This window comes from Vipera ursinii (genome assembly GCF_947247035.1).
Source record: "Vipera ursinii genome assembly, chromosome: 3".
In the NCBI taxonomy this organism is placed as follows: domain Eukaryota; kingdom Metazoa; phylum Chordata; class Lepidosauria; order Squamata; family Viperidae; genus Vipera; species Vipera ursinii.
The window spans coordinates 180,055,455-180,078,985 of NC_139516.1; the positions used below are offsets into that span (position 1 = coordinate 180,055,455).

The 23,531-nt window shown below is 36.8% G+C and overlaps 1 protein-coding gene across 1 annotated transcript; it reads left to right on the top strand.

The window, feature by feature from the left end:
* Window positions 1-1,602: 1,602 nt before the first annotated feature.
* On the top strand, window positions 1,603-23,215 carry RDH10 (retinol dehydrogenase 10). The gene is made up of 6 exons (XM_083360790.1): window positions 1,603-1,905; window positions 3,396-3,631; window positions 15,743-15,841; window positions 17,569-17,714; window positions 18,353-18,484; window positions 21,122-23,215. Exons 1-6 carry the CDS (start codon window positions 1,614-1,616, stop codon window positions 21,243-21,245), a joined length of 1,029 nt encoding a protein of 342 aa, XP_083216916.1. The 5' UTR covers window positions 1,603-1,613; the 3' UTR covers window positions 21,246-23,215.
* The last annotated feature ends 316 nt before the right edge of the window (window positions 23,216-23,531 follow it).

Sequence of the window (23,531 nt, forward strand, 5' to 3'; positions counted from 1 at the left end):
CGGTTATTGGGGATGGCGATGGGGGGAAAAATTGCGCGTCGAGGTGGTCTTGCGGACCAAACGACGGAAGCGGTTTCTGGTAGAAAGCAACGCGCCTATCTTTTGCTTCAATTTGCAGAGTTTTCTCCACTTGTAAAGAAAATTAGGAGTTCCACTCAATAATGTTTCCGATTCACATTGTTTCCGGCAGGATTAGTCTGTTATAGCAAACAGCAGTCTTAAACTACCTTAAAAAAACCCACCCCTTTTGTTCTGAAATCAGATTAACACTGAGTTAAATTTATGCCATGTAACTTTTGTTCAAAGATGGTGCAGAATTCTGAATGGGCTTAGAAACCACGCTAACCACCCTAAACTAACTCCTGGCTCCTCTTTTTATATATTGTAAGTATTACGTGAATTTAGCCACGGGGACTTCTAACCCGGGGTGCCACCGTGGTTCAGCGCTATACTCTACTCAGGTGTCTGTTGACTTAAATGGGATTCGCTGCCAAAGGACGCGCAGTTAGGCTTGTTCTTCACAATCGCCCACTCCTGGGCCGAATCCGTGGACGCCGCGAAACAAAAGAAAAAACCGCGAGCCTTTGTTTTTTTTTTCCGGTGGTAGCTGGGCGGCCTACCGAGGTGGGGAAGGTCCCACGCGTGGCGGGCTTGCCCGTTCGGTCTAGTCCGGGCCGTCCGCTAAATTGCGACGGTGGCGCTGTTGGGCGAAAACGCGTGGGGAGAAACGGTTCGGGTTGCAAAGTGGACGAGGAGGAGGAGGAGGAGGAGGGGCCGGGCTGCGAAGCGCGGACGGAGGGGGGCGTTGGAGGGCGGGCTGGCGCTCTCGCGCCGGGGCTTATATAGAGCCCCGAGCGGTGCGAACATGCTCACATAGCGGGCGCTGCGCGGAGCTCTGGCGTAGACGCGAGGTAAAGGTTGCAGGTAGGGCTGGGGAAAGGAGGCGTGGAAGAGCGGCAGTGGCGCTGGAAGCAGCCGTCTCTTGGCCCCGTTCGGTATTCTAGTGAAAGCAGGCAAGGTGGTCGCGCAGCACGCCCTTTTTTATAGGGGAGCCCAGCGGTGCCCGAGCGGGTGAGGCAGGACGCAGGGAAATCCCGGTCAGGAGCGCCGGCTGCTTTTCTCAGAACTTGTACTTTGCCGACTTCCCTAGTCGACTCGCCGGGTGTAGGTTGCAGGAGAGGCACGGTGGCCGTTAAGTAACAGGGCTTGTGCTCGCTGCACAAAACAACCGCTGAGTCAGAGGCGGGGAGGAGTTGGACTCTCTGGAGGTCCGTCCCGGCCAGCCAGGTGTCTTTAGAGAGTGTCCAAAGTCTCTCTCTGTGTGTTTGTGTGAGTGTGTGTGTGTGTGTGTGTGAGAGAGAGAGAGAGAGAGAGAGAGAGAGACTCTTGCCTGTCTCTCTGAAGAGTGGGAGCCACTCTACTGCTCGGGGCAAGGCGGGCGAGAACAGGGACGCTTCCTCATCTAAGCAGTCCCGCTGCTTTTGACTTGTTGCGCCGGTGCCCAAGACCGGTGCGGGGAACCCCGCGCGCTCACTTCCTTCGCTCGCGCCATCGCCAGAAAGCGGCTCCCCGCATCCCCCGAGGCTTCTCCGTCGAAAGGCGGCTCGGCAGCCATGAACATCTTCCTGGAATTCTTCGTGGTCACCTTCAAGGTCCTCTGGGCGTTCGTGGTGGCCGCCGCCAAATGGCTCGTGCGCCCCAAGGAGAAGAGCGTGGCGGGGCAGGTGTGCCTGATCACCGGAGCCGGTAGCGGGCTGGGTCGGCTCTTCGCTCTGGAGTTCGCCCGCCGCCGAGCACGCTTGGTCCTGTGGGACATCAACAAGCAGAGCAACGAGGAGACGGCGGGCATGGTGCGGCACATCTACCGGGAGATCTCGGAAGAAGCTGTGGTCGCGGCTCAGAAAGGTAACGGGGTTGGCGTTGGCGCGTGAAGCGGGCGCCAAATTCTCCCGAGTGGGAAAGAAGGCATCAAGTATGGCTTCCATCAAAGAAGGAAAATTGGACTGTGTGGGTATCACCACCTAGCCTGAGGCGCGCTGCAATGAGAAGGGGGGAAAAATTCGTATGATTGCCACAGTTGAAACTATTACTCTTGATAGTGCTTGGAATAGGCATTTCCTGTTTCACTGAGTTCAATGTACATCTAGATGACCCTTCAGAAGCATTCCTGCATTAAGCTTTCTTTACTTAGAATAAAAGTACTGATTGGTTCTGGCCCAGAACTAAGGTAGGAATATCCAGGTGTTTTGCAGGAGGAGACATTTCCAGAAGTCACTAGGAGGTCCATTGAGTTGCCTTGCTGCTTTGCAGCCTCTCCAGAGCGACTTGTCCTGCTCTTTTTCTTAAGGGCAGCAGATTTGAAAATATTCAAAAGTTCTGGGTTTAGGAGTGGAGGGTGGAGGAGAAACATTGAAGAGTATCCTTGAAATTGGCTCTTGGGAAAATATTCTCCATTCCTGTCACCCAAGAAGTTTAGGAATTTGGGCATTTTTTTTTTTGTTCATCTGACTGAGGTTGATAGTATTGTATTACAATGTCTCTTAGCTATTTGCATTTACTTTTCTTTTTATTGTGTTTTAAATGTTTCATGATTGCTTGCATCCAGAGTCACTGGTTGGAGATGGGTGGTTGTACAAATTAAATAACTAAATTTCCATGTCATTCTACTCCATGACTTTGAATGATTGAAAAATACTGGATAAATAATTGAAAGTTTAACCGTTCAAAGCTTACAGAAAATGATAATGGTGACAATAGAATTTGTTTCTATCATAGTAGGAGTTAGGCTTTTGTAAATAAATTGTTATAATTTAAGAAATAGTTGCTATAATATAAAATAAGCAAAAAGGGCTCATGTCAAATGCTTTTCTTGACAGAAGGATATAGATATTGCTTGAAGTAATAACTGGCATAATAACAATGATATAAATAATTTTAAATAATGTTAAAACCTATTTGGTAGTATGCCTTAATTAGGACAGTAGCATTAACTGCCAGGTAAATAACTCGAAAATTGCAGCCTGCAAAATAAATTAATGGTACTCAATAATGCTTGTTTCTGAACAAATGTGGAAAAGGTAGGTCTACATGTCCCCACTGAGCTTGGGGCTGCTCAGCTTCATTTTTAAATCAGTAATGGTGCAATCCTTGGTCGTGTTACCTTCCAATTGGCATCAGTAGATCACTGCTGAATATTAGCTCTGTAGGGCTTGGTACTTCATTGTTTTGGTATGTAGTTGTCACACTTTATTTTTTGGAACAGGACTAACAAGAATCTTGTCAAACTGGGTAGATTAATAATTGCCTCTTATTTCCTGGTATGGAAACACTGAATATATATTTAATTAAATTCTTATTTGTCCCTCTCCTTTGCTTCTCTGGATTTCTGTAAGCAGCTGGGCATGGTGAAGAGGAAGTGCTACCTCCATACAACTTACAAGTTCATACATACACTTGTGATGTGAGCAACAGAGAGAATGTGTACAAGACTGCTGAGAGAGTCTGCAAGGAGGTTGGTGAAGTCTCAGTCCTCGTGAACAATGCCGGTGTTGTTTCCGGGCACCATCTTCTGGAATGTCCTGATGAGCTTATTGAGAGGACCATGATGGTTAATTGCCATGCACATTTCTGGGTAAATATACTTATTTCTAGCCAAATGACAGTGAACTTTGATGTTCTGAAGATGAGCAAGGCTATTTATTTAGTTCATGATCATGTTTCCATTTTTACTTTGTCCTTTCTTTTAAAGTTGAATGAAGTTTAAAATTTGTAGCTTTTTTTTTTTTGCGTAAGACTGTAGCTTCAAGATAATTTTGCCCAGTGGTGGGATTCAAACATGTGAACAACCGGTTCTCTATGTGGATGCTGCTTCCGGAAGTCCATTCTGGGCGTGGGCAACAAAAAATTAGCTACCGGTTCTGCCGAAGTGGTGCAAACTGGCTGAATCCCACCACTGGGTTTGCCCTAGACTGTTGTGCCATCTACCTTTTTGCTGATCTTTGTACTCAGTGAGCCTGATCCATAGAAACTATACTGCCGTGAAAATAGTAATTACACATGTTTGTCAAATTAACTTACAGGTTGCAGTAAGAGTTGGGAATGTTATAGATCTTCCAGTTCAGAGATATTACTATAGAAACATCAATAGATTTAAATAACATTCACTTGTGAGTTCTGTTAGTTCTCCTTTTGAATTATATCGTACAGCTGGCTCTTTAGAAGTTATAATATATTTAATGTGTTATGACAGTGAAGAAAGGCATATTTTTTAAACATGCTTTACAGCCCATTTGATTTATCTAGTTGGAACTAGCTGTAAGAAACTATTGCCTCAAAAACAGGAAGCTTCACTACTTTGACTATGATCATGGCTCACTAGAATATTTTGTCATTTGAGTAGTAGCAGCTATCTGAAATCACAAGCAGAAGTACATTTTAGCCTTGTTTTCAATCACTGGGCTGATAAATGTTCTGTGCTGTATTCATAGTCTACTTTCTGCTCTGTTGCTACTTGAAGTAGACTTTGAATGATTGTGGCTTTCATCACTTGTACTGGCATCCCCAGAGGGGCTTACTTCCCAGGTAAGTCTACAGCCGATTGAATCTAAAGAGCACTTGAGTAATAGAAATGGTTCCTTGGCCCCCTTTGCTTTCTTGGCAGTCTTATATCCTCTAATGTTGAGAATGCTACTTTTATGGTTTCTATTACTGACTGTAAACAAGTATTTCATTAAATATGATTTTTTAAATGATTCACACACCATTGTATAGTAGTCACCATCCCAGCACCTGCAATGTTGATATAGCTTGTAGCTTTTTGCTATTGAGAATCTTAAATACATGCTGAATGTATCTTAAGAGAGAAGAGCAGACAAGTAGTTCATGATCCTTCTGTCAAGCACACTTTTTAGATCTACACGGTATACTGCTAAGTGAATTGATCTGAGACCCCATTTCAGCACATACCAGTTGCATAATTCAAAGAAGTTTGCCTTTAATATTTTACAAAAGGAAAGTACTATACTTAGAAACTTTTTCTGCTAGAAGGATAAACATCTAGCTGATACTCAAAAAAGTAGAAAAAGTGCTAACCACTAATTTGGTTAGTGGCATAATATAAAAATGAGAGGCTTTGGTAGTATTGTCATTCATTAAATTCCTGAATTATCTTGTTCTTCATTTCAGCAACTAAATCATTTATTTACAAAATTGTGTGGTTTAAGGAATCATTTTTAAATCCCCAACTAATAGAACATTTAGTTGTAATCCTATAAGAATTTATTAACAAATAAGCTCCATTGTGGTCAACAGAATTTGAGTAAAGTATGTAGGATTATTGTAGCAACTTTTATCTATTCTTATTTCTGACTTTTGCTCTGTGCTCTGGACCAATAGTGTTTTATTTGAAGCAGACAGACCCAATAAAACACTAAAAATGCTCCTTGTTATACAACTTTATATAGTTTTAGTTAGCAGCCACAACCTTTCTAGTTCCATGTACATGATTTCTGTAGTTCATGAAAATGTCTTTAGGAAGAAATTACTTTGTTATGTGATACTTAGGCATCTCTTGTTTTCCAATCCAAACTACCAGGAGTACAAAAATAATTAAAACAAAAAGAGTCTGAGCTATTGACATCTGCTACTGATGATCATAAATACACATATCATTTAGTATGTTACTATAGCAAATCTTTATTGTGTACTGGTGACAACAATTGGTCTTCTACAATCTTGAATTCCATTGCTGATTAAGCTACAATCTTTATTCTTAAGAAGTTGGGTGATAGGCTGTGCCTTCATTCCTCTGTACTACCTAGTGGAAAAGAGGTTTTGTGCAAATTTCTTCCCTTATTCTGCACAAGACCCCCCAGAATTACTATCATATGAGATTCACTGCTTTTTCTGTTGACGGATGGCTTTCTTCCACAAGGAACACACAATGGGACACAATCCTTAGTGTCATTTTTAGATGCAGTTCCAGTTGATGAATGGTGGGTCTACTTCTGTGCAAAAGTTTAAATACAGACTAGTTGGCTTTTTTTAACAAGTGCTTTTAAGTATGCCCTCAAGTATCTTTTAGACAGTTGTTCTCATCTGTGCGTTTTAAAAGTGGCTGAAAGTGGGTGTATCTGAGTTGTTTCAATATGTTTTTTCATCATCATCGATTTCAACTCCAATTTTTATATGTAAAGCCCAGCAAGCTTGTTCACAGATACTTATCTTTATTATACTGTATGTATAGTTTTTGAGCACTTAATATCCAACCTTCTCATCAGATGCATTATTTGATCTTTTATTAAGCTTGAATTAAACTAAGTCAATTATTTTATTATTTATTTATTTTTATTTTAATTCCATTTATATCCCACCCTTCTCCGAAGACTCAGGGCGGCTTACAAGCTTAGCAGTAGCCTTCATTCTATGTATATGCCTGCTTATTAGGGCTTTCACACACACCCCAAGCGGCATTATTACAAAGTCAGCTTAATTGCCCCCAACAATCTGGGTCCTCATTTTACCTACCTCAGAAGGATGGAAGGCTGAGTCAACCTTGAGCCTGGTGGGATGCGAACCTGCACTAATTGCAAGCAGCTGGTGTTACTTAAGGAGGCATTAGCCCACTGCTCCACCAAGGCTCCTTAGTGCTATACATCAAGTCTAAGACTTGAGGTATGCTTATTGAATAAAAATGGAAAGTCATGAAAGCTGATGGTTATTAAAAACTCTCAAGTTGATAGAAGTTGAAGTCTTTTGATATTCCATTGTGTGCTTCGATTACTTTGTGCTCGGTGCTTTAGATTAGCAATAAATAGTTGGAATGTAAAGCCCAAGTACTGATACTGAGATCTAATTATATATTGCACATCAATCGTTTTGAAAAACCCTTTTTTCTGATTTTTTTTTCTTTTGATCAGTCTCTATTTACAAAGAATTAGATTCAGTTGACATAAGTAGTATTTACTGATCTCACTTTTGTGATACTACCTTTCAACTCAACAATGGTATACAGATGAAACTATCTTAAGGTAAAAGAAATGAAACTTTCTATCTCCCTTTTATCTATTGGGGTTGTCTGTGGCCCTCCAAATTCTTGAGCACATCTTTTCCTCAAAATTCTTTCTTTGGAGATGCTAGCATTGAATGTATATATTTTCATATATCTACAATACAAAGATAACTTAATAGTGTCAGTTGGCACCAATTTATTTATTTTTCAAATTTGTAAAGCTTCCCAGGGTCATAACAACTCTAGGCAGCATGCAGTATTAAAAAGAGTTTAGAACAATTTTAAAATGACAAGGAAAACAACATTCTCTTGCACAATGTACTCGCTCATGGGAAAAATCATGTTTCAACCACCCATTTGAAGAAGGTCAATAGGTAGGGGCAATAGGAATCTTAAGGAAAATACAAAGGTATAATATATTTCCATATCACTAGTAGGGAAAGTGGACTTTCTGACTTTTTCTTACTTTTGGAACAGTCTTCTATTGGAAACTTCATCTGCCTTTTATAAGATCTGTATCTGAGGACAGTCAAATATACAGAAATCTCTGAAATTGCAACTAATGAGCTGACAGACTTGAATGTTGGGCACTATCTAACAAAATGAAATTCAATGGTGAAAAAAGTAAGGTTCTACATTTAGGCAAGAAAAACCAAACATACAAGTATAGTATAGGTGGTACCTTGCTGAATACTAGTAACTGTGAGAGGGATATCAGAGCCCTAGTTGACAATCACTTAAATATGAGCCAACAGTGTGCTGCAGCTGCCAAAACAGCCAACACAGTGCTAGGCTGCATTAACAGAGGGATAGAATCAAGATCACGTGAAATGTTAATACCACTTTACAATGCCTTGGTAAGGCCACACTTGAAATACTGCATCCAGTTTTGGTCACCATGATCTAAAAAAGATGTTGAGACTCTAGAAAGAGTACAGAGAAGAGCGACAAAGATTATTAGGGGACTAGAGGCTAAAACATATAAAGAATGGTTGCTGGAATTGGGTATGTCTAGTTTAATGAAGAGAAGCACGAGGGATGACTTGATAGCAGTGTTCCAATATCTCAGGGACTGCCACAAAGAAGAGGGAGTCAAGCTATTGTCTAAAGCATCCGAAGGCAGGACAAGAAGCAACGGATGGAAACTAACCAAAGACAGAAGCAACCTAGAACTAAGGAGAAATTTCCTGATAGTTAGAACAATTAACCAATGGAACAACCTGTCTCCAGAAGCTATGAATGCTCCAACACTGGAAGTTTTTAAGAAGAGACTGGACAGCCTTTTGTCTGAAATGGTATAGAGTTTCCTGCCTGAGTAGGGGGTTGGACTAGATGACCTCCAAGGTCCCTTCCAACATCATCATCATCATCATCATTATTTTCCAAAAATGGGATTATATGCTAGTGTTCTCCATTTGGTGACCCCAAAATGCATTCAGATTGCAATTTCCAGAATTTCCTACCAATTCTATCTTTACCTATATCTCCAAAGTTTTTTTTAACTCTTACTAATTTTTCTTGTATGCTTATCTATTTTAGGCTTTGACTAAAATATATTTTTGTTATTGTTTCCAATGTTTTCTTTTGCTTTATTTTAAAATATTTCTATTGCATTCTTCTGCAGTGCTTAATAAAGTGTAAGTACTTTCAGAATGATTTAGAAAACTTTAAAAAACTAATTGATGATTCCTTGTAATGAAAAGTAATGTAGAAATTGTATAAAAATTAGCAGAAAGAACTAACATTGAGTTCTATCTATTTTTTAAGGAATGAATTATTTTATAGTACTCTTTTTATTTCCTTATTATAGTAGGATATGGGCATATCCTGCTTGTTCCCAGAATCAAATACAGGAGTGATACATATTACACAAGGAAGTACATGACATAATACATCTGGGAGCAATACTTTTCTTCTGGGGGTGGGGTTGTAAGAAACTTATTTTGTTACTACTTCATTATGGCAAAGATGAGACATTTTGTTGTCACTACTTGTCCGATATATTTAACTTAATCCACCCATTATAACCTAAGTCATTTCTTGGTCTGGTGTATACTTGCATACACCGATTCACTTTCCAAACTGTTCTCTTAAACATAATGGAGTTTTCTTCTGAAAAAAAGTATAGAATGGTGTGGTAAAAAGGCAAATATTTTGTAAACAATTTTTTTCCTAATTGTTTATTGAAAGGAAAATAGGCTGTCTTATGCAAATATCGCTTATCTTAAATTGTGTTTCTAATCATAAAAAACTTAATTTGTTCTGGCAACACTGATTTGTAAGCTATCAATATTGCATATTTACATTTACTGATGAATCATTTAAAATGCATTTCTAAGGAAAGCCTAATTATTTTTGTTTGAACTTCTGAGAGAAACCTCTTATCTTCTTGCTGTATTTATCATTTTCTACAGAATTACAGATCCTATGTATCTTTTTCCTCCAATTTGTGGAAAAGGATTTTTGCAGTAAATGCCCATTGTATGAGAACAAAGCTTATATGGTGGTTGGTTGGTTTGTCTAGAGCAGGGGTGTCAAACTCGCAAGGTCATGTGATGTATTACGACATATTGTGATTTTTTTTGTCATTGCTGGCAATGGGGTGGGCGTGGTTTCACTATGGTGCATCTGGCCCACGGGCCGGCAGTTTGACACCCCTGGTCTAAAGAGTAGGTTTCTCAAATTTCCTTTCCTAGGGCCATCTCCAATTGAATATTTCTGAAGCAGAATGGAAAATAATACTGGGAGCTGCAGTGGGGATTCCATTCTCTTCTATTTACAGGAAGCCTCTGGAATATTTCCCTCCATAAACAGAAAGATCTTTTGTCCATGTGGAAGGACAATTCAGGTTTAAAATAATGATTTCATTTCAACTTCTAGTTCAATATTATACTTTACTAGCATTGTGTAAGTGATGTATCTCATTCTTAGATATATTGAAGTAATTCATTGGATGTTTCCTGCCTTAGTAGGTGACTCTCTACAGGTGACTCTCTTCCTTTCACTGTTCTCCATTTCAGAGAGGCCCCATGCTGGAAGACGCCAGAGATACAACTGGTCCAGCATTTCTGCCTCTCTTGGGATCAGCTTATAAAAATTCCAGAAGCAGGACATGAACACAATAGTGTGCTTACATTTCTCAATAATTGGTATTTAAACTGAGTTGGGTGGTAAATGGCAAGGTTTAAGTATTTGCATTATTTATTGATTTTTAACCAAATGGCAACAAGCTTTGGTGCTAATTGAACAGGGGTGAAGAATTTTCACAACTAGAAATTGAATGTGTTAGTAGGTGAGACTTAGGATTTAGGTGCTAGGAAACTTCTAGTGTGTAATGAACAACTAAAAGACAAAAGGTGACTCCTTTTGCTGGAACTCTTGGTAGTTTAGATTCTGCACCTAAAAATAAGCTTTTGATGTTTTCTTTGTTATTCCTTAGTAAAGTCTCTACCAACTTTGTTTTCCTTCCTTTAACATCCTGAATTAAAGTGTGTGAGAAATGTAGAGACAAAGATTGCTAAACTTTTAATTTCTTAACCCATTTCCCATTTTGACATTTGTTTTCTTAGCTCATTTTTCATTTTGGCTTATTTGTTTTCTTGATGGTAAGTAATCTGTGTAGATTGATTATGTGTCATTGCAATCACATAGATTTTTCTTCAGAACAAAATGGGTGTGTATAATCAACTTTAAGGCTTTTGTTCTTTGACTGGAACTCTTAGAAGCTGTTGGAAACCAAAGATTTTTATTTATTTATTTTATTTATTTTAATTCCATTTATATCCCGCCCTTCTCCGAAGACTCAGGGCGGCTTACAAGCTTAGCAGTAGCCTTCATTCTATGTATATGCCTGCTTATTAGGGCTTTCATACACCCCCCCCCAAGCGGCATTATTACAAAGTCAGCTTATTGCCCCCAACAATCTGGGTCCTCATTTTACCTACCTCGGAAGGATGGAAGGCTGAGTCAACCTTGAGCCTGGTGGGATGCGAACCTGCACTAATTGCAGGCAGCTGGTGTTACTTGAGGCATTAGCCCACTGCTCCACCAAGGCTCTCAGATACCATTTAAGAGAATTGTGGAGTCAAGAGACTCATAATATTTTTCTGCACCCTGTCCTTTTTCATTTGATTTTGTGCTTATTAGATTATTTTATATGTTTATATATTTATATTTGACCGATACTTTGGTTTTTTATTTACCCTGACAGCTGAAATGAAAATTAGTTTGACCAAGGCCTGATTACTAGACTGGCTAGCAAAGTGTTGCTCTAAAGCTCATGGTTTTACTAATGCATTTGCTCTTCCCCCCACCATTTTAACATTTCATATTATCCAGTATACAGTCAATGACATAAAAATACCACTGTGCCACTAACTAATATAAGTCCTTGTAGTTTGCTAAAAAACAATTGTACTGAATGTAAATGAAAGAAAATTTTGTGATGCTGTCCCCCAATACCAGTGTCCTAATACAGAATCATAATTCCTTATCATTACTACCATTTATATTCTTCCTCTTCTTAGCAATAGGATCTGAGTTTTCTTGACCCACAACTTGGCACTTTTTTCGGTTAGACACAGTATACAGAATTCTATCCTACAGCCAAAAGTAATTTCTATGCAGGTATCAAGGGAATTCCTTGTATGGCTGTAAATGTAGTTGAGCCAGTTCCTTTGCATCTTGTGCACAGAATATGGTTAACCGTTGTTCTCCTGGTTGCTTCATTAAATAGGTACTGGTATTAGTAGGAACCATACTAGTTACATCATATTATAGACTAAAACTTGGTTTCGGACCATGTTTTATTGTTTTATTTATGTTTTCATATTTCTTAGTTGAAATTTTAGTTCTGTGCTTGTATGACATTGTTTTATCTTTTCACCTAGCTTTCTTGATGTTTTTAAAACTACAACTAAAGTAATAAAGGAGGGGGATATTTGAAACTAAGTTTTCCATGCTTAGAAATATCTTAGTCCCTATCTCATAAAACAATATACTTCCTTAGTTTCATTATGCTAGTTTTATCAGGCATTTGGTTCAGAAACTTTGTAAGACTATTTAGTGGAAATAATTAACAACTTTTTTTTAAAAAAAAAGTAAGTTTAGGGATGGCAAATTATCCTGATGTTATGGGATAATAACATGTAGTAATGAGGCTAGGTATGTTTTTTAAAAGATTTTTATGATTATAGCTAATTCACAGCTTCCCTCTAAATCTAGATTGGTACTTTTTCATATATTAGCTGCATTTCTTCTCCATATTAGTCAAAGACTCAATCAGGAGCAGGCTAAAAATAAATTTGATGAAGTGGTTAAAGTTAGAAACCAAAAGCCTATGAATTCTAGTTCTCTCTTATGCATGAAAGGCGACTGAGTGGCTGTTGGTGAGTCTCCTAATCCAACCCTGCTCACAGGTTTCTTGTAAAGTAATTAGAAGGCAGGAATATACATATACTATCCTGAGCCATACAAAAATAAAAATAGGATATAAATCTTAATATAACTCTTGTTTATGTTTCTCTATTCATATTGCAAATTGAAGAATATAGTGTTAGAAAAAATTTGGTCTTAAAAGCCAAAATTGCTGAATTTTATTCATTTATTTGCTATTTATCAATTAAATAACATTTTTTCTTATGGAATACTCTATATCAGACATGTCAAACACAAGGCCCGGGGGCCGGATCCGGCCCGCGAAGTGGTTTCATGTGGCCCGCGAAGCCATCCTGGGAACAGTGAGGGAACGGCCCCCACTGCCTTGGCCCTGGCCCAGAGACCCTCCTTCTGCCAGAGACCCTCAGATCTGTCCCACTCCTGCCCAGGCCCCCATAGGCACCCTTGATGCCAACGATGTAGAGCTGGCCACGCCCACCCAGTAGGCCATACGCACTCTAGCCATGCCCACCCAGTAGGCCACGCCCACCCTGGCCACACCCACCCAGCCCCTTGAGGGCAACCACAATGCTGATGCGGCCCTCAATGAAATTGAGTTTGACACCCCTGCTCTATATTTATAACTGGATTATAAAAAGTGTTGTAATGCAATTCTTGCTCAATGTATTTTTTTATTTTCCAAACTCTCACATACTTAAATAGGTATTAAATCAAGAGTTACTTAAAGAGATATTAAATCAAACTAGTAGTCCATTTAGCTCATTATGATTGACATTGACTGGCAGCAACTGTCCAAATCTACTTAAATATTCCAGAAATTGAACTTGAGATTTTCTGCAAGTAAATGGCAGTGTGGTCCTGTTGTCTTATTGTATGAAAGAACTCAATATTTTACAAGCAACTAGGCAATCATTGGCCTACAATAAATTGTATTTAATCATGATTTAACAATCTTGACTTTGGTGATTAAATGAAGTAGACCCTCTTTTTTTCAAGACACATATTTGCAGATGCCTTCTGCTGTAAGAGGACTGACAAGCTCAAAATAAGAAACTCTATACTAAATTTATGAATTCAGAGCTGTGTATAGAAATTTGTTTTAGGCACCAAATCTGAGTATTCAATATAGTTTTGTAGCTGCTGAGAAATCATTTTAAAAGACATGAATTTTTTTTGTAAAAGTTCTTAAAAGAAAGGAAAGTCTATACATTTTATCAGCTGCTACAACTGCTTATGTTGACCAGTTGGGCGTTCAGCATTTTCCAATCATAACTCTTTGAAAGGAACCGGGGCAAACACAGGCATAGAACAAGAAAGATTTACTACTTACCTTCTTTCTAGTTTCAGATTATTAACAAAATGAAAACTCCAGATATTACTGAGAAAAGTGATATCATATTTTGTTTCCATAATATATACTTTAATCACACAATTTAGGTCTTGAGCACGTAACATATAAAGGAAGTGCTACATTTATATTTTAAATAATTGAAGTTAAATGGGGTGAGAATGAAAAAGCTAAATTTGATTTTACGGCATTGACATTTAATTAAAATTAATTATAGTTAATACATATTGTCAAACTGTTTTGATTCTGTCAAATCATGTGCTTATTTTTCCTTCTCTTACATTAAAAATTGCAAGTTGGTAACAACCTTGTGTATGTACCTTAGATTTTGCATTTCTAATTAAGATGACTATCTGCTCTGCAATAAGTTTTTAGAATGTTTTCAAAAACTCCAAAGGAAAATGGAGTGGACAGATCAAACAAGCAAGATTAATTCTGAAATAAATATTTTATCAGTAGAAGCAAAAACCTTTAATCTTCTGTCACCCAATAACTGCACATAAAAATGCTTTATTTGTGTGGTGTTCAGAGCTCAGAGTTAATAACTTCAAGCAAAACTCTAGTTCAAGGAACGTGTAAAAATTGTTGACTCATTTCTGATTGAAAAACAGAGTTGACATAAAAATGAAATTAGACTGAGTTAGTTGTTAGTAAAATTATTTAAGCCAACAGTTATTTAGAGAGCAAATTCATATGGCAGATGATTTAAGTTACAAGGGAGAAGAATCCACATGTATGTAGAATTGATATATAGCAGTTCAAAACTGAGCCTTTATTTTGGCTTACAGATACAATCAATTTGGCAGAAATGTAATTCTAGCACATTATCTCTTACTGCAAGCACATGGCAGCTGCACCTTATAAATGTTTTACTATTTCAAATAGATTTCTGCATGAGGAAACTCATAAAAGTCCACAGAGACATATCTCGGTTTTTGTGGGATGAGATTTTAAAAGAAACCTTGTGGAGAGTATTTTTTGTTGTTGTTGTTGGTGGTGGTGATGTTCTGGCCTTGTATACTAGTAAGAGGGAACTGGCTAAATGTTGCTCTGAGGGACTGCAATAATGATAAATTTTGAAATACAAACAATAAATAAGACAATCTTAAGGGGGAAAGTTCTGCATTGTAGTATAGTTTTTCATTCATACAGTAATGTGTATTTATGGATATGGTCACTGATAGCTAGCAGAAGAGATCTTCTGAAGTTATCTTAGTGGCCTATGGCCATTTTAGAGAATGTTCCTCCCTTTGAACATGCCCTCTGTCTGAAAGGCTGATCCATGGCAAACCTCATTTTAAAGTAATTATTAAAAAGAAACAAGGATCTGGAAGCTGTCATCACTGTTGACTCGGCACATGTTACAGGCCTTTGATTACCAACCTCACTATGATGATAGCATTTTTATCTGAACTGTAGTAATTGTTTTTACATATGCATCAGGACATTTTAAGCAAAGCTAGCCTTTATCTATTTAATTTGATGACATGCATGTTTATCTTTAAGAGATTAAAGTGCATTTTCTGTCAAGGATCCTGACAATTTACCTATCATGTTTATTCAATATTTGTTGAGTAATCCACAGTTGGATATATTCTCTCCTCCCCCAGCTGCCAAATCAAACCAACTATTGTACATTATAGTTACACATAGTGCCTTAAATATAGGCTTGGTTTTATAGTCCTATAGATGCGTAACTTAATACAATAACTGCATATTTTCAGTGGACAATTAATTAGAACTACATGTACTATCCTATGTAATTTTATATAGTGCACTTTTATAAATTCATTTTTACTTTTTGCTTCAACAATTTTACATAAATTAACATTTATTTTTAGTTATTTTTGCTTAAATTTCCATCTTGATCCTGAAATGAAATAAGCAGGTTTCAGATTGGAGAACTGCTTAAGTTTAACAATTTTGGCTGTCTTACCTTTGGGCCAGCTCATTAAAGATTAAAACATTATTTCTTTTGTTCTTTGCAGACCACTAAAGCATTCCTTCCCAAAATGCTGGAACTGAACCACGGACATATTGTCACTGTTGCAAGCTCTCTTGGCCTCTTTAGTACTGCTGGAGTAGAGGTTTGTACAAATTTCTTAAACCATGTTTCTTGCATGTTGAAAGAGTTTGCTTTTATCATCAAGCTTGGTGTGCAAGGTAATATGTGCAGCACTTGGACAAAACAATTCAACTTTTAAGGAATCCATCAGTCAAGAGTAACTAATCTAGTATCTTTGGAAAACAAAATCACCAGTGAACTAAAAGCATTGCAATGAGATTACCACTAGCGTTTTCAGATCTTTTATAGAAAAGTTTGTTGTAAAGCTATCATTGTAGAAGAAAAATAGTCCTTAATTGATGAAATCTCAATGACATGAGAGTTAAATTTAGTATCTCACAGTATTATTAGGGCATGCTATAAAGCAGCTTTTTACTGACCAAACCAACACAAAATTGTTCCTATTAAATGGCAGCAAATCTCTAGAGGCTTCATTTAGTGGTGGGAGATGCTAAGAAATGAACCTGGGACCTCTGTCACTCAGCCTTATGTCATTGGAGGAATTTAGATGTTGGATAGAGCATTCCTGGTTCAAAAGACATTGCCAGAGACATGCTTAGATTCAAAGTGAATCAGAATTGGTAACTTGGTAGAACTATAATTGGTAACTGGTAAAAATAGAGCCATATTTCCTTCCTTCTTCCTTTCTTTTTTCCCTCCTTCTCTCTTTTCTTCCTTCTTTCCTGAATAGTGATGCTTTTTGTTTTAAATTGTTTTTTGTTGTTGATTGATTGTTTCTAATATAATTAAGGTTACATTTTTTTTCTGGCTATTGATAGGCGGTAGCAGGAAGATGCTGAGATAATGTGATTTGTTGGCAAGTCTATTCACTGTATTGTCTCTAGCATTACCAGCATATTTTCTCTGCATCTCTTTGTTGCTTAAGGTGCTTAAAACATCTGATCAATAGGAGGATATTTCTTACTTTAACAGTGAAAGCAGCTAGAGTCACAATGGGAGGAACATTGTGGGACAGCCTTCTGTCAGGGATGCTTCAAACTGGATTCCTCCTGTGAGCATGGGGGTTGGACTTAGTAGCCGAAGTGCAACTCTGTGGTTCTGTATTTGCCCAGGACATTTGTAAATTATTCTTCTATTATGACAAAAGCAGGTTTCCAATATCAGCTATGTATTTTCCTTCTTACTACTGAAGATAGGACTAATAATTAATCCTAATTAATAATAAAATAGGAAGCAATAATTTTAGTTAGGCCCATTAAAAGGGATAAATTAATAAATTTTAGTTCATTAATCTGAGGTACGTCTGACCTTTGTTGTAGTTTCCTTCCTTCCCCTTCACCTTCTTTCTTTCTCAGTACCCTTGATCGAATGCTTCCTAAGTTTTAAATTAAACTTTATACTATGGATTAAGATTCTGATTTGTCCTGATACTGCTCAGACTTAGCTACTAATGTGCAAAAGTCCAAACCTTCCAGTTTCTGGAATCAAAGCCATTGAGCAAACCTAAGAAAAAAAATGCTATTTAGTGGCTGTTTTTCCAAATTGCTTGAGGTAGCTCTTCTTTCTTTAAAAGAAAACAATGGCTGAATTGAGACATGGGTGTTTTTTTTAATGCTGCTTGAAAGACAGAGGGCTTTTTATTTCTTCAAAAAGCAACATCAAAGAATGTTATTTAAGTTTAATTTTTCAAAAAGACATTTTTATTTAATAAAGGATGATCGGTTTAAGTCTATTTTTTAAAAAATTGTGTAACTTGTTCCATGTTTGTTTTTTATATCACCAATTTAGGATTATTGTGCCAGTAAATTTGGAGTTGTGGGGTTTCATGAGTCCCTGAGCCATGAACTAAAGGCAGCTGAAAAAGATGGTATTAAAACAACACTGGTTTGTCCTTACCTCGTAGATACAGGAATGTTCAGAGGCTGCAGAATTAGGTAAGTAGGCATATTTCCTATGTTATGGGAAAAGATGGTCTATTACATTTGAAAATATATTGGATTGGATTCTAATGTGGTAATGTTTAAAATAGTTCATTAGACTCCCATAGCTAATTTAAGACCTATGGTTCTGCTGTGATTGTAAGATACTATTTTTTAGCGCAGTGTAAATGCCTCTTACATTAAATACATTTGTTAATATTTATATAATATATATTAAAACTTTTAGATTAAAGAGCATTCATTGTTATAACTCACAGTTAAGTCTGAAGTTTTTAATCATGATTTGTGGCCCTGGTTATGGCTCATGTCCTAAACAATTAAAATTCTAGTAAGATTCTAGTTTTGTAATTTTTGTCTAGGTAATTTAATTTGACTTCATTATTGGTATTTGTACTATGCTACTGAGTTTCCAACTACAATGGATGGTACTCTTAAATTTTATACTACCTATATTATTTGTCCTAGTTTCTGAAGGTGCATACATTGTGGGAAGGATGATTTGTATTAAGCAAGGACCTCAATCTCACCCTACTAAATCAATAAAACAAAACTGTTTGACATTGTCTTCTGTTTTCATGTAATTTTTATCTGATAAATTTTTAAAATGTGGTTTGTTATTTTTATTTTTTCAGAAAAGAAATAGAGCCATTCCTTCCACCTTTGAAACCAGATTACTGTGTAAAGCAAGCTATGAGAGCTATACTGACTGACCAAGCTATGATTTGCACACCTCGTTTGATGTATATGGTTACCTTCATGAAAAGGTCATTATTTAGATCTACTCAGTAAAATATACATCTTTCAGAACTAAATGGGCAGTCAGACTTTGGGATAGATGTCCAGCTCTTCTAATTAACTCAAGTAGTATTGCTTGTCAAAGAAAATGTGATAGCACAGAATGGCCCAGGAATTACAATTATTCATAATTTATGGGATTGATACAACCAGGTCTCCAACATGGCATAAAGCAGTGTTCTTTCTGTAAAAGAGAATATTTGTAGCTCAGGGTTGAAATGAGAGTTCCTTGGTGCTCTCTGAACTTGGCTGTTTTCTTACAGATGTTTCATTACCTAAACTACGTAACATAATCAGTGCTAGACTAGCACTGATGATATTACCTAGTTTGGGTAATGAAATGTCTACGAGAAAACAACCAAACTCAGAGAACACTAGGGATCCCTCTCTTCATTCTTTCTGTCTGTGCTAGTACTGTTTCCCTTCATTGGCAAAATGTATGAAGCGGAAGTCCTTCGCATCTACTATTTGAGAGTTTTTGGGTAGTAGCAGGCATTGCCTGCAGATGCTTTTAGGGGCAAAGCAAGTTTCTACCACTGGACTACGACAATAGCCCATCAATATGGGGACATCACTAGGGCAACTGTATTTCTTTTGAAGGAACAGAAACACAAAATAGACTTCGCAGATAGCATACCAAAAAGGAAAGTATCCAAAAAAATTTAGTTTGGAGAATAACAAGGACACATATTCTGGCTTTACTGGCTTAAGCGGCATGAATTCTGCACAATTATACTTTTAAGTTCCATAGAAATCAGTGATAATATCTAACTAAACCATTTCCAATCTATTGCTGATGAGCCCTGAAAAGTTAACAGCATTAATTTCATTTATTTAATTATCTGTACCTCACCTGGAAGCTAAAACATATAAGGAACGGTTGCTGGAATTGGGTATGTCTAGTTTAACGAAGAGAAGGGCGAGGGGTGACATGATAGCAGTGTTCCAATATCTCAGGGGCTGCCACAAAAAAGAGGGAGCCAACCTAGTCTCCAAAGTACCTGAAGGCAGGACAAGGAGCAACGGATGGAAACTAACCAAAGAGAGAAGCAACCTAGAACTAAGGAGAAATTTCCTGACTGTTAGAACAATTAATCAGTGGTACAATTTGCCTCCAGAAGTTGTGAATGCTCCAACACTGGAAGTTTTTAAGGGACAACCATTTGTCTGAAATGGTACAGGGTTTCCTGCCTAAGCAGGGAGTTGGACTAGAAGATTTCCAAGGTCCCTTCCAACTCTTATTCTGTTACCTTTATTATTTTTATAAATAACTTAAGATGGTGAATATGCCCAACACACCTTCCTCTTCCTGTTTACTCCACAACAAGAATCCTGTGAGATGAACAGGGCCGGGCTTAGATCTCAAAGATCTAAACTTTGTTATCAGTCATAAAAGTGAATAGATTGCCAGATACTCAGATCGGTGTAACCATGTGGGGGACAGATAGCCGGAAGTGTATTTATAAACCTTAAAGCACCCTTTCTGAGATGGGGTAACTTTGAATATTCATCAAATAACTGGTTGTAAGTTGAGAATTACCCATAACAATACTGGTCTGCTCACAAATGTCTTTGGGAGGAATCATAAAAGTGAAATTAAAAAACAGTGCATCTCCTTAATCAAAGGCATCTGGACTGTTACATTCTATGATATTTTCCCTGTTTTGATTTTATGGATTATTTATTTCTTGGAAAACCACCTTCCTTTGCAAGGAACTTCACAAATCTGTATAAAGCCTTATAAAATTCCTCAAGGGCTCATACCATTTCCAATTGTTAAAAGTCTCTAGATACAATGAAAATAGAAACAGTAACACATGAAAACAAAAGCAAAGTACCAAGGAAAGAATTAGGCATAGTGCAAATATTTTGAAATAAAAAAATGCTAACAAATATTTCAGTGTGAGGCCCCTTTTGAATATGGAATCTAGTCAAATGGTCCTTCTGGTCTTTTGGCCTTGATCTCTGAGTATTATTAGGTTGTTTTTTTACCTAAAAATGAGTAAGACTTAAGAAAGGAAATACATACTGGTTTTAAAATAGGTAACAGTTTGATGAATTGTCATTGCTGATAAAATTACTGTATTGTTCTACGGAGGCATTGTCAATAGGTCATTAGTTAAAATAGTCAAAAGTGTGTGCAGCCAAGACTAAGCCACCCCGGGAAGCATTCTTTAGTGAAAAATAGGGTGGGGTTTGTGCTTCAGAGGAAGCCCTTCGATTGTCCATAAAACACATTATAGTCTTGTACAGAATAGTTTTATTAACATCCAGAGCCTGTAGCTGTTTGGAACAATGTTAGAATTTGCACCAGTAAAGCTTTTGACTCATTATATTACTTTTGACACATTTAATAATAATGGATACTTTCATTATTTTAGCCTTAGGAATTATTTATACTTTGTTTCTGATTTGTTGATTTTGTAGAATAGAAGCAATAATTGTAGAAACTTAAAAAACTTCTATCCTTAGCCTATCATATTGAGGGAATCTGCTCTAGATAGTATTTTAATTTTCTTACATTTGCTATTGCAGTTTTGAAAAGCAAATAATAACCATCTTTATTGCTATATTTACAATCCTGTTCATATTTTTCCTTGTTTTAGTATCCTACCTTTTGAAGCAGTTGTGTGCATGTACCGGTTTTTGGGAGCAGACAAGTGTATGTATCCTTTCATTGCTCAGCGAAAACAGGCCACAAATAACAACGAAGCAAAGAATGAAATATAACATTTTATAAAGGACTGTTATTTGTAACAGAATTATTATCAAATGCTAGAACTGTATTCTGGAGGGCACTTGCATTTAGCAGGAGCAACTGTTAACATTTTATCATGACATTCTCTTGGATCCTATACCTGGATAGAGAACAGGAAAAAACTTTTTTTTTTTACATATTGTATGTAGAGTAATCAGAATTCCTCAGAACCGTGACAGGCAAATTTATAAAAAGTAGCGATCACCCTTATTCTTTTGAAACTTTGTTAGATGTACAGTAATATGCTACTCTTTTTATAGAAACCTTGTATGATTTCTCTTGAGATGGTCATGCAATTAGACGATTCAATTGTTTCATCAATTGTTCGTTTTCTTGTGATGTTTTCATGGTTGTCATTTACAATATGTAATGTAGCAGGGCAGTGCTTCAAGACCTCAATCAGTCTGTGCGGGATAATACATTTGAATTACTTTTTGTTTTTCAACGTTGCATATTTTGAATCTAAATATGTCTTCATTAACGGAAAGTTTGAATTGCTTCCAGAATCGAAGTCATAACCCATACCATTTCTTTCTGTTATTAGATAAGAATATATGGCTTGCATTTAAAACCAACCGCTATAAAAGCCAACTTTGATGGAATTGGATACAATTAGTCTTTCTAGACTACACAGTGAAATCCATTTACCTGTCATTGATTACTGTCCAATAACCCACGTTTTCACTTAAAATTCAAAAGCAAATTGAGTTAAGAAAAAAAATAAATCTTGGTCCTCCTGCCAATTGTCACATTAAAGAGTTACACAAATAAAATGTAATATTATTAGATGCAACTTGAACATTAGCAAGACTGTAAAATGTTTTTGTTAATTGCATTATAGAGCAGAAAACATATTTTGCCTTTTTTGTAAGAATAATTTTGTGCCTTGAATTTGGTAAACTGTATTAGTAGAATATTGTAAAGGTGAACTTCTACCTCTATATCTCAATGTATATCATTCATTTGTAAATTTGTTATAAAATTGTGACCTTTTTTTAGAATGTCATGTTAAATACTGACCAACTTTTGTGGTTATTAAAATTAGCCACCTTGTTTAAGATATAACTTGTTTTAAATGCTGTCCAGCTTTAGGGTACTTTTTTATATTAATTACATTCCAGTTCAACACAGGAGAATATGTGTTTTTATATTTTGTTCCTATGGTAATAATGGTATCAAGAAATACGGTTGTAGTTGATGACTTGGCTTAATCAATATTCATATTTTCACCGTAGTGGGACCTTTAAAGGAGCAGTGCATTTTTTCCAGAAGGCATTCTTTATGGGAGGATAGCTTTAGTATGTACTACAAAGAATATGGATTCCATTGCATATATATGCCACAACATTTAGATCAAAGTTTTAAAAGCAAAAAGCAGCTGTAGCAAACTACTGAAATGGTTATCTTTATCTTACACTATTCCAGACAAAAGGAGACAGTGCTGTATATTTTAAACACTTCTTCTTCTGGCCACTATAAAGCACTATATTCTACTATCCAATAAATAACCATAATTAAGACATGTATGATAGGAATTATTTTTCCCAGGTTTGGTTTGAGTGTGGCTATTCAGTTCCAGCTCTGTCACTGGAAGTTTTCTGATAATCTTGCCTGTTCTACAACATGATTTTTGTCATGTCAAAATACATGAATAAACTACTGATATAGTAGAATTATTCTGATGTGGTTTGCCTTATCTCTGCTAGGACATGCAAGAGAGATATTATATGAAGCCATAGTCTGATTAATCATAATTTGATAAAACCTGTTGACTAGATTTGCAAATGCATTAAAATTAGAGATGGGCAACTTGTAACCCTAGCTGTATAACTGGCTCTTGAAGACTTGTTTTTTCCCTAATAGCTGCAAGAGTCATTTCCAATTAACTTTGATGAATTTCAGTTTATACTATTTTGAAATGGAAACCACATGGAAGCTGTAGCTCAAGTCTAAAATGCACTTAAATTCTTATCTTATTTAAGTACCTTAGATGCTTATGGTCCTGCAATCCACTCCCTTAAAACATTAAGAGCAGCATCCTGGCCAAAACCATAACCACTATCTCCATGACAGTATTAGTACCTTGCTTACATAAAGGTTCTCTAGAGCAAGTTTTCTATTGTCCCAACAGATTTTTATACCATTCTCCATGCTTTTTTTCACACATACATCACATCTAGGTAAGTCTCTTCCCAGATACATCTTTTGATAGTTATGACTGACAAATTGTTTTCTAGAATTCCAAAAGTTTTAAAAAA